Source organism: Pyxicephalus adspersus, chromosome 11 (genome assembly GCF_032062135.1).
Source record: "Pyxicephalus adspersus chromosome 11, UCB_Pads_2.0, whole genome shotgun sequence".
NCBI lineage: Eukaryota > Metazoa > Chordata > Amphibia > Anura > Pyxicephalidae > Pyxicephalus > Pyxicephalus adspersus.
The window spans coordinates 11,924,058-11,936,655 of NC_092868.1; the positions used below are offsets into that span (position 1 = coordinate 11,924,058).

The 12,598-nt window shown below is 35.7% G+C and overlaps 1 protein-coding gene across 1 annotated transcript in view; it reads right to left on the minus strand.

Moving 5' to 3' along the window:
* Nucleotides 1-430: 430 nt before the first annotated feature.
* CACNG7 (calcium voltage-gated channel auxiliary subunit gamma 7) overlaps nucleotides 431-12,598 on the minus strand; it is a 64,822-nt gene continuing 52,654 nt past the window's right edge. The window contains exons 4-6 of the mRNA XM_072426448.1: nucleotides 9,307-9,447; nucleotides 7,733-7,878; nucleotides 431-5,870 (exon numbers count right to left, since the gene is read on the minus strand). Coding sequence (XP_072282549.1) covers nucleotides 5,613-5,870; nucleotides 7,733-7,878; nucleotides 9,307-9,447 — 545 coding nt within the window. The 3' untranslated portion in view covers nucleotides 431-5,612. The remainder of the gene's footprint in view (nucleotides 5,871-7,732; nucleotides 7,879-9,306; nucleotides 9,448-12,598) is intronic.

The window sequence follows — 12,598 nt, forward strand, 5'->3', positions numbered from 1 at the left end:
GGAGAGTAGGGATGAGCGAACGAAATTTTAAAATTCGATCTCACAGCGAATTGGGCCATTCTAGCTTACCGAAACTTGTAAGAGAGAATGGCCTGTGTAAATTCAGCCGTCGAGATCAAATTTTTTAGGCCCTGCAAGAGCAGTCAGGTTTGCAATCTGATTGCTCTTCCAGCCCTGTAGTATGTGTTCTTGAATAGAGATTCTCTATCCAAAAACACAGAAGTCCCGCGGCTGTGTTTATCATGAATGAATGCAGCCATGGGAATCATCCTGTGATGATTCCCACGGCTGCATTCATTGATGACAGTGACTGACAGTGTGAGTACCGTGGCTTATCAATGAATGCAGCCGTGGGAATCATCACAGGATGATTCCCACGGCTGCATTCATTCATGATGAGCACAGCCGTGGGACTCACAGTGACAGGATGAGTACTGCGGCTGCAATGCAGCCGTGTGAATCCTCCTGTGCGTGACCCCTGGGCACTAGAGGGTAATGAGGTTAAAAATCAGTTTGCTGAAATTTTGCGGACCCAATGGAAGTTCGAGGAAATTTTCGCAAGAATGTCAGAGGCATTTTCGCTCATCCCTATTGGAGAGGATACACTTTCATCAGTGAAGGTGGGTGATCCAACAAACCTGGAATGGATTTCTTAAACATGATTTGCTATTTGTTAGCAAATGGTTTAAATCCTGGACCAGATCCATTCCAGGTTTGCTGGATCACCCAGGTTCACTGATGAAAGTGTATCTTCTCCAGCCTTGGGGAGCTTGAATAAATCAGGCCCAATATGTTAGCACCTCTCTGAATCCTGATACCTCATAGGCTATGTAGACGAAAATATGTAATACATATTTTACTGAATGGTGGTCTGTTAAACCTTCTCTTTCTTGTACACCTCTGACCACTACTATTATTCGACCCTTTTGAGTGTGTTGTATGGTTTGTTCTTCATTGGGCACTGTAGTACCTCCTAGTTTGCCACAGTTGCCACAGACGGGGGCCTGTTATTTGAAACATTCAGATTGTTGGAATGTGCCAGTAGCTCTACAAGAAGGCAAAGGTTTAGTACACCACCTGCCGAAATGTTAAATATCAAAATTCTTCTATTCCAGAATGTCATTGATATTTCTTTAGACTAAATACTTTAACAATATTTAGGCTTTGTTTATGCAACTACTCAGTTATTATTATGAGTGTATAGATTGATCGCAAATTGATCTACTCATACTTAAACACATACTTAAACACATGACCAGTAGATTGATAAAATGGAAATCATAACCAGTATTTTATCACAGAAAAAACAATTTCTCTAAAATTCCCTGTAATAGTGTTTTATGTAAACATTTTAAATTTGTTTTAAAAAAATCAAAGTTAAAAAATTATTTAATATTTCTAGCTTTAGTTTTCCCAGAAAAAAAAACCATGCAACAAAAGTTGCATTGCAAATGGATATTTGAAATGCACTCTGTGCCTAATTGCACATTTTTTGTAAAAAACCCAAATCCCAAAACTTTTTTTTGAAAGCTGAGAACCTGAGAAAAAATGCCGGATGCAAATTTTTATATTGCACAATATTTCTATTACTGTTTTTCAAACCTATATTTTTAGTAAAATTAATTTTAGTGCACACATATTATTTTTTGTAAATAAGTATAAACTATGTAAAATTGTGTACAATTTTAAAACAGCAAAAAAAATGAAATACTCAAATAAGTAATGTTAAAAAATTCCTTTGCAAATGATCAGTTTAGGGTTTACCTTTTTTTATACAAATTATTTCTTTTATTACTATCACAAAGGGATTGACAACCCCCCTGTATATTAAAATATTTTACAGGAACCTCCTAATGGAGACATCGGGGGTCTGTTTGGGGATTTAAAGTCTGCTCTGCACTGCTTTCAAACAAATTGAATACTGATAGTACATTCCTGGCTGCTCTCTGGTTAGAATCTGATAGCTGCAGACCTATTGGCAGAGCAAACTGATTTTGCCCCTATTTTGGAGATTTAAAAACTCACAATTTTGGTCACACTATGTACCATGAATTTTTTTGTACATAGCAAAATAAATCAACTATGATAATAGCTCCTAATATGATAAGAATTTCAGTTTCATAAATGTATTTCTGCAAATCAGATTTTTCCATCTCTTCCATATAAACCAACTTGTGCTTTAGATTTACTGGTCCTTTAACTATAAAGTCCCAACTATAGGCAAACATGTTTTTTTATAGCCTGGGAAAACCTTCTACCATGTTTTCTTACCTCTGTGACCGCTATGAGAAGAGAATCACATGTTTGGTCACCAAAAAGTAAAGATGTCCCCATATGGGTACACAAAAAGCAGTTCCAGCACTTCCAGTAGAGTGGGGAAAGTTTAGAACTGTTTTTCTTTTTATTTCATTCTACCTGTATCCCCTTTCGAAGTATGGTCCACTATATTCCTGGGTCACAAGATATAATGGGCAATCTTCCAATTGGGACGACAAACAGCTCCAGCCATCCACATGTTTTAACTATAGTTAGGTATTTTTTTTTTAAAAAGGACCAACTACAGTGCTTAAAGCCACACTTCCATAATAAAATATATATTCATAGTGTCAACAAAATATCTGGTAAAGACTTCCAGACAGGTCATTATTTCATATACTTTTCTATAGGTCAGGTTAAATTTTCTTACATTGCATTGATACATATCAACTATCTATGTACATTTCAGTGCTCATTAGACACCATTATAGTCTGCTTACTGCAGAAACAAAATGTCTTCCATGGATGAAAGGTATATACGATGGGCAAAATGCAAGCCAGGCCTTCCCGAGTCCCTGTGAAAACCACAGCAGTAAAATGATTTACATTAGTCTATACATTATTTTTTTCTATACATTAAACCAACACTTCACAATGTGTTAGTGTGGATAGTGCAACATGGGAAGTATATGCAGCTTGACAAGCTGACTTCTTTAAAAGTCTCTTTGCTGTGTTTTTTTAGATATTTTATGTTCACTGTATCAGCCAGTTTAACTTATATTTATTATGTCTTATTGTTGACCCCATGATAGTTGCTTTTGTTGTTTTTTTCACAACTTTAAGAATTTTATTGTAATCTCTTGTGTTCCATTTGTATGTTGTGACATTAAATGTTTCACTGATTAAAGCTGAACTCCAGGAATATATACAACACATATACATATATATATATATATATATATATATATATATATATATACACAGTAGAAACTCGGTTATCAGGCACCCATGGGGAATGGCCGATTCCGGATAAGTGTAGTTTCCGGTTATCTGAGGTTACTCTAAAACTGAAGTTTCTCAGACATTCAGCACTAGACTTGAATTGGGAAACTTGTCCCCATTCACCTCTAAAGCTGAAAGGCTGAGGAAATGCTTGAGCCGTCATCAGGGTTTCTCTTTTCTCAGCCAATCACGGAGCAGAGCAATCAGGCTCTCCTGAGAGCTCCGCTCTCCTGATTGCTCCAGCAGCCCTAGCTGTGGTATGTGTTATTTGATGCAGAACACATGCCATAGCTCCGTTAGGGCTGCAGGAGCAATCATGAAGATGGAGCTGTGCGATGCCGCTTATCTGAGTTCCATGTAACCGGGGTTCTGATGTGACTTTGTATCACCAATGTCTTATACAGCAGCACTTAGCAGACTGGATGGAAGTGGAGCTGGACTGGTAGGCAATAAAGTGTGCTGCATGCAAGTGTGCTAGTAAGGAACATGATGATAGAAGGATGGAGGACAGAGATTGTTCCTTCAGGTGCAACCAGTGAGAAAGTGATGTGAAACGCAGGACTAGATGGATGGAAATGCAAACACTCTGGCATGTAAAACAGTTCCTATATAAATTTATTTGCCCTGTTTGCCTGGAGTTAAGCTTTATAGTGTCAAGTCCAGATGCTGCTCAAACCACCATGTCCACAGCCTAAATTACCCTGTACAATACCAAACATGTTGCAAATGTGTTCACAATACCTTTTTCTCCTTAATTTCTGAGCAAATATATGATAAACTGTGATCTGTTTGAGCATTCTGAGCACCAAGGGTAGGGACAGAGCACCTGATATTGACTATAGTCCATCCATTTAACATTTCGGTGCTCTGTTGTAATCATTTGTAAACACTGTCACAGATTATGTCGGAATCATCGGCATTGTGCGATGACTAACTATATCAAAGTTATTTTTTCACTTCATTCTATTTATAAGTCTTTTTGTATGTCTTGTCAATGCTTCTGCAGGGTCATAATCCTCAGTATACAAGAGTTTGGAAGTACGATCCAGTATGTGTGACGTTGTAAAAGTTTGGCGTTGGTAAGAGGTCCCCAAGAGCACAGAATCAATGGCCAGTGGATGTATATAAAGGGGACAGCAGAGGAATAGTAAGGAACCCCCAGAATACCCACAAACTGTGCATATTGATAAAACAAAATAGTCTTCACTACTTATTTCCCTTCTACTAGACAATATTAAGGTAGGACAATGTTTGAGGTTAGTTTCCTAATTAAAGTCTTTTCCACACTCTGATCAAAAAAGACAAAAAAGATGTTCTAGATCGATAACTAATATTATGAAAAGAACATTTGACCTAGACAGTTCAATCAGATATTTGTGCCTGCAGACATCGTGTTTGGCGCATCTTAAAATACCTTTTTAAGGAGCTCAGAGTAGAATGCACATTTCTTTATAAAATATTTGTTACACCCTATGGCTTTTAATAATGTACTCCCATAAAAAAACATAAGTAGAAAGCAACATTCATGGGGGACAACTGTCTTCAAGTTTAGGCTGCACAGTGAACACAAATAATATCTGTCAAACTTTGGATCACATCCCAAAAAAATTGTCAGCCTACTGAGAGGATGACACCATAGACAATGTAAGCGTAAAAGTCATTTTTTCAGTTTTTGGACACCAATGTGTCTTCCTGAAACCAGTAATATGTTTCTCCTTTTGCAATTCATTTTTTTAATGACAAAATGTCTTTTGTTCTTCAATTTATCAGTCTTGCTGGAGAGATTTTATCGCTAGCATTCTTCTTTTAAAGTCTGGTGAATATTTCATTAAGATAAAGCTTGGAGTGGAATAAAAAGATTTTTGTTCATGTTCTTTTTCCATTGTCTATTTTTTTTACTGAAGAGTTAAGAAAAGATTTTTCACAATGCCAAATAAAAATTAAAAGTGAGTATAAATCTTCATCAAAGTTTTTAGATTTTTTATATAGAAGAAATGAATAAAAATGATAAAATAATAAAAGAAATAAAATGAGTTTCTAAAAAAATATAACATAGGCTAAATAAGGATCAAAATAAAATATGGCTCAATAATATGAATGAAATAGTCTGGAAGTAAATTCTAATGTAACAATAGTAAAAGGTAAAATATGAAAACTAAAAAGAGACTAAAGTAAAAAAAAAACAATTTCCAGGTACTGGGGCTGAAAATTTCCAGACATTTGGAAGTAAACGTTCAAAGTTTTAGTGCCACAGTACTCTTGTTTCTAGTTGAACAGGCCAAGCTGTCTCATTTTTGTAGAGAATTGTATTCTAATGAGATGCTTAGAACTTTCAAAAAAGTTTACTTTGACTTTTAGCAGGGGGATGTTGATATGTGTATGTGGTCTGGGTACTTGATGGCTGGTGGATAGTTCTGGGTCATCTGGATTGAGACATCGCTGGAAATGTCAGATGGGCTTCGGCCACGGTGCCACACCTCGGGGTGGAGAAACTGGCCTGAATAGTCTGAACAGTCGCTGAGTCGAGGGCGGTAGAATGCTGGATGAGGACGATACATTTCCTCCTCAGCATATCGCTTTGTGAATAGGTATACTGACATGACACCAGCACCCTGTAAATAAAATATGTTAAAAAAAGATATTAGACATCCTGGTATTAAATGTGAAAATATTGATAATATCAATCTTGAAAACTGATGTTGATTATAAGACGTAAAAAACAAGGTGTTAAAAGCGTATCTTTACTTAACATTGTTAATCCTTGGAGTGATTAATATACATATATAGCATTGTTATGAGAAAGGCGACCCATAATTGCCATTATAGGCATGGCTTCCAACACTGGCAGTTGGTGCAAAGCATTGGACCCCAAAAAAGCCAAAGAAGTGAAAAAAAAAGCTGGACTTCCCAAACTGCGTTCTTTTGTTTGACCAAAAAACATTATTCAGCCAGAATAGTGCATAGCTAGATACCCATTCAGGAGACCCTAGCTACTCCTTCTGATATGTTTACCCCATCTTGGGCTTAGTCATAGATGTGGAACCTATAATGGATTTCCTAAAAAGCATTTGCTATTAGCTTGATCAAACCCATTCTAGTTTTCCTGAATCATCCAGGTTCACCCATAATAGTCTACTCCATTCTTGGAGAGCTTTGATAAATCGGGTCCAATGTGACTTGCTCTCTTTCTCTCATGTGAATGTTTTAAAGCGTGGTAATTGACCCAACACACATGCTAGAAGACAATCTTCCCAGTGTAAGTTCTGACCATAGTGAGTTTACAAAGAGCTTCCTTTTCATGCTACCAGTGGCTGTATGCAGCAGTAGGCATATTAAGAGATATGTGCTGCTATTGCTGCTGCAATATAGCTTACAGACCATGGAAAACAGTTAGTAGTGCTCTATTAGGTCTACAAAGTACAAACTATGTAAAAAAAAAATTCACTTAATAATATGGAGGGTTATTAAGGGTGTTCCCCTCTCTTCACTAATAACTTTATATGTTGAGCCACCTCATTATGTAATCATATATAATGTATAAAAGAAGAAAAAGAAGGGGGTTCACGGCTCAGGGATTGTATGTAATATTATATACGTGTATTTATTACTTAGTATCAAAGAAAAACATTTACATAACACAATCAGGTATTTTACCTTGGTCCTGTTAACACTTCACAGGACCTAGGTATTATATACTAGACACAGTACTTCTAAGTCATGAAACAAATAAATGTGTGAAGATCCGCACAAGTCCCGATCGTATAGTGCAAAAATCCGACGTGTTTCGCCACCATTAGGCTTCCTCAGGGATATCTCTGGTACGGCCATTTGGCTGTGCTCTCAGTGCTCATCTCCCTGCAATACTCCTTTGTGACTCTTTTCATTTCAGCTTACAAGACCTGTTTCTAAAATTGCAGTGGAAGGCCTGTGCCTCTCCTATACATCCTTACAATCTTGATGGATGAATGAAACACCAATCCTTGTTGAGTACCAAAGCTTTTACGAATCATTTATGTACATCAATATAGAAATATACCAAAATCCTCTTTAAGGCTTAAGGAGCACTAACCTTCACCTTGCCACATTTATCATCACACATGTTTGTGTCTTTTATGATCTTCTATTGACTGTAAAGTACGTGCAAAAGATATCCCTGAGGAAGCCTAATGGTGGCGAAACGCGTCATATTTTTGAACAAACTCTATATGGTCGTGAATTTTGCGGTTCTTCACACATTTATTTGTTTGATGACATAGAAGTACTGTATCTAGTATATAATACCTAGGTCCTGTGAAGTGTTATCAGAACCAATGCAAAATACCTGATTGCGTTATGTAAATGTTTTTCTTTGATACCACCGTAACAAGTACACATAAATGTTATTTCATACAGTCCCTGAGCCGAGAACCTCATTCTTTTTCTTCTTTAATATATTCACTTATTAATAGCTTTATCAAAAGAAAAGATCACAAACCTCTTTAAGAAGAAAAGACGAAGCTGCAAAAGCAAAGGACCAGCCATATCTGTAATGGAAGTATTGTTCAGAGCTGCTGGGCCGGTTCATGACTTCATCATTAATACTTGATATATATAAAACCAAACCTACAATTAGGGAAAGGCCTGTAAAAAAATCCCAACAAAAATACAAGATAAGAGTTGATTATGCTTTATCAACTGGGCAACTATAACTGCAGTTACATTATTGCAAATCGCTCAATAAACAATAAATACCTGGTTAAACAATATATATTAAAGCAAAAAAGTGGTGTTCTGTGTAAACTTATGGCCCAAATTTCATCACCGAAGTCCATAGGTATGAAAACTTTGCCTTCTTTGACTGGTCCTAGCCTGTCTTAAAATGATTTGGCAATATATACATAAGCTAATATGAAATGGCTACGTTGTTTCAGTAATTAAATATGTAAAATGGCAACAGGCCTATTCTTCATAGTTGCATTTTGGCATTGCCAACCCAGGTCATTGCCTGGAGTAGCAGTACTCTCAAGAAAAGCACAGTATCAGGATTTTTGGTATATTGTAAAATGTTCCACAATGATGCCCTTTCTACCTGATCAATCACACAAGGCTGTTACTGTTGCTTTTTTATTTCACCACTCCATGTCCATACACCTAAAACGTAATCGTTTGCAGAATAGGTAAATAAAAACTTCATACAAAGTGATATATTTACATTGTGTAGAAAGCAATATTGAAAGCGTTTGCTTTAATAATATTCTATTCATAGATTTTAAGTGAATTTGTTATTTAAAATGAAACCCCAATATAATAAATTATTTAAAAAACTGTGCTAACAAACCAGTTCAACCTGCAATATGCACTGGTATTTTGAAAATGCCTCTTTTTGGGCAAAAGATGCCTCAGTCCTCCAGGATGAATGATGTCTGCACTATTTATCCCAAAAGACTACAAACCCATAGCCATGCCCCATAAGCCTGCAATTTGAATTATGCATAATGCATAATGATGAGGTGTATTTGCCATTTTTTATTATTATTTATTGAGAGGAAGCATTCAGATTTCCAAGAGTAGAGAAATAGGAATCATGGAATTAAGAATATACCAGGTAGATATCAGTAGATAACTCCATGTAAACCTACCTATGACTATAACTACTGTTGGTGAGATTGATATTTTAAACACTACACAGTATTTTAAAAGAGGTGTCTTCATCCAAAAAGCTTGCTACATGAATATAAACCTTTTCTATTCAGTTTCTTATTTTGGCTGACTGGTTTTGCTACTAATCCGTATCTACTACATGCTACCACAGATGTATACCTGTCACGTCCCTAAACAAAATGTCTAAGTGTTGTTTAATTTTATTAACTTAACTGAATTATGGTAGACCGTTCCTCGAACCTGATGTAACTGTACTTGGAGGCCAAAGAAAAGGCAGACGATCCATTTCCTTACCTAGTAATTTCAAGGGCTCTAGCTGGCAAGCAGAACCCCAAGGGGAATTTTGGGGAAGGTGAGAAATAAAACCTTTTATAAGGGCAGCATCACAGGTTTAGTTTTACAACTTACCAGACAGTATGAAGAAAATGCCAGAGACAAATGCTAGTATGGTTCTCTGTGGTCGAATATGCCCAATATTGCTGATCACAAAGGCCGTAAACACAAGAAAGAGGCTGACCATAGGAAATGGGGTTGCACTACGGATAGTCTCTACATAAAAAGGAAAAAAATATTTGGTCAAACCCTAAATGTCAACATAATTTACAAGGGTAAATATATACAATACTAAAAAGATACTGGAAAAGTATATGTAAAGCTAAGCAGAATAACATACATTTTTTTTTTACTTGACACTACCCTTCTACATGCTTCCTAGCAATAGCAGCATTTCTCAAGATGGGTTTTCTGAAGGTGAAAACAGTTGACCTAGATTATATGTTGGGAGAGTTATCATGGAGGAAAAATGTCAGGGTGGTAAGTGGAAATTTCCCCAATAGGAACACAAACAGTTTTGCTCTTTCTTCTCTGTTCTCAGCAAAACAAAATGTTGACTATCTTTAATGCTAATGATTATACAGGACATTCCTAGTGTCTATTGTCACTCAAGTATCACAGTGTGAAGGTTTTCTTGAAAGTAAACTGAGATGAAGCTGTAAATTATAAATATATAAGCCAGAGATTACTTTTTTTATAGATGGAAGAATTTCATTAAAACATCTTAATCTTCCATGAGCTAGAACCATTTCACTGGTATCATATGAAAAAGAGATCAAGTCTTGGAAATGTAAAATATATATCCAATTTTATATATCATATATCAATGTAATTTACACCTAAAGCTACTCAGATTTGGGACCCCATATATAATAGAAAATACTGTAGTGTACATATAAGCAACTATAAAAAAGTATAATTTGTACTAAATATATATAAACAGGTATAAAAGGTAGTAAAATGCATAGTAAAACAGCAAAATTTGATATATACATTCTACTAGACCTATATTTCCTTATAAAAAGATGATTCCAAGCTATATATTTTTGCATATATTTTTTCACCTGTGTGTATTTGTCAATGTGTATCTATGTGGCTAGAAAGTGAGAAAGTGTTTATTCAGTTCTACATTTTAAAAAAAAAAGCCTGGGGAGCAAGAACAACCGACAACCTAGCAGTCCGTTCCAACCCAGTTTGGGGTGTTCACTTTAGATTGTAACTCAGAATTGGAGCAATCTGAGTCCTAATTCTGACATTACTTTACCTATCATGGCCATATTATACCTATCATTGACAGGTATAAGAAGTCTCATTGAAAAATAAAAAATTTCAATTCGGTCAGATTTCTCAACTGATGAAACTGGATTCCATTTGAGTAAGAATTTTTTGTATTATGATCACCTGTATTTATGGTAGAGACAGATTTCTGTGGTTTGGAAAAAAAGTCCAAAATGCAAAGTTCATTTTACTCCTATAGGTCATGGAATATTGTGTTATACTTTTTTTTTTCATCTTCCAGCATCAGCTTTTTTTGCTTCTAGGCATTCTGTATTGTGACATTCCAGGGACTGCAATGGAAATTCACCCTGAAAGATTTCCTTCTGCCGGATTCACTGATTGAGGTCTGGATGGGAGGTAGGTAGCTAATTATGTCAAGGATATGTCACTGACTTGCAGGTCCTGCTCTAATCTATGTCTAAATGGTGAAGTATCTCTACTCAGAGTCACCAGCCCAGAAAAAAGTTCTGACCCAATCTCATTTTTTCATTTTTTTTCTTTCCTCAGTGACAGTGAAGGAAATCCACATGCTGCTTTCATATGACAGTACAGGTAACAAAAGTGGAACAGGGAAGCTGCAGTTGGGACGACTGTCCCTGGATTTAGAAAGTCAGCAAAATCAATCTATGATGAGCACTAACTGTTAGTACTTGCACTATTTAAGAACTGATAAAAAGTTAACAAATTCATTGAAATCTTCTTTGTGTTGAATGAAATGATGCACTCTTCAGTCCCTGCAATTATGGAAGTAAAGAAAACATGAAATATTCCCTGCTTTTCATGCATAAAATGTTTCAGAAAGATATGGCAGATATGACAGAACTTGGTTAGAGAATAAACAGTAACAAAATGCTTTAATTAACTTTTCTACCTACCTGTATAATAGTTATTGGTGAACACAATTGGGTAGGATAACCAACCAGTGTTTTTAAATTGTACCCACAGAGCTGGGAAGTGGCATGGGTATTATTGACATTGCTTCTTTTGCCTACAGTAATGAATTCCCCAAAACATTAACATTAAAATTAACATTGACTCCCTTACACTTAAGATAAAGGGATGGTTAAGGGTAAAATTTTCTGGTAAGGTTAAATATTACATTTTGAAGTTGAGTTAATGGCCCCGATTTATTAAAGTGCTCCAAGGCTTGAGAGAACACACTTTCATCAGTGAAGATGGGTGATCCAGCCAACCTGGAATGGATCTATCTGGTCCAAGATTGAAAACATTTGCTATCAAATAGCTAACGACCTAGGAAATCCATTTCAGGTTTGCTGAATTAACCAGCTTCACTGATGAAAGTAAATTTACTCCAGCCTTGGAGAACTTTAATAAATCAGGGCCAATGCCTAACCTGTCACCTCAAATTTACCATTAATGATTAATTAGGATCCTATGATTCTTAATCATAACCTAAAATGTAACCCTTTTTTTAGCCAAAACCATAAGGACTTACACCTGGTATAATATTGTTCCGTGTATATCCCAGTATACAGACTACAAGAACAAAAATACAAATTTTCATGTTTAGATACACAATTCACACAGTCAATATCTTGCATTATTATTCTTTTTCTACGCGTTTCATGGAACAGAGTCCGCTTCCTCGGGAAACAAGAATTATAAACATCCCGAGTAGGTGCTATGAGGGAAAAAAGCAGTTCTCACAAATAATGGTAAAGGAAACAAATGATTAGTACAGCAGCATAGCTAGGTTGTAATATCCCAAGAAGGTCAATCGTTAAAAAATCTTGTATTAAATCACCAAATAACTATATAAAAGTTATATACATCCTCAGATATTTCTGATCCATAAGCACACAACTCCGCTCTTACCCAACATTGTAGGAAGCGGACTCTGCAAAACACATAGAACCAGAATATTAATGCAATCTGAATTGTATAACTAAACATGAACATTGATGGTCTTTATAGAGTTTTAAGATATAATAAAAAAAATGTTTTTATGATTTATGTTCTACAAATTCTGTTAAAACATTTGTTTTGTATGACTGGGAAAGTTTCATTTATTGTATTTTTGTTCTTGTACCCTAATTTTTAGCTTTCACTTTTAACCATAACCCTAATC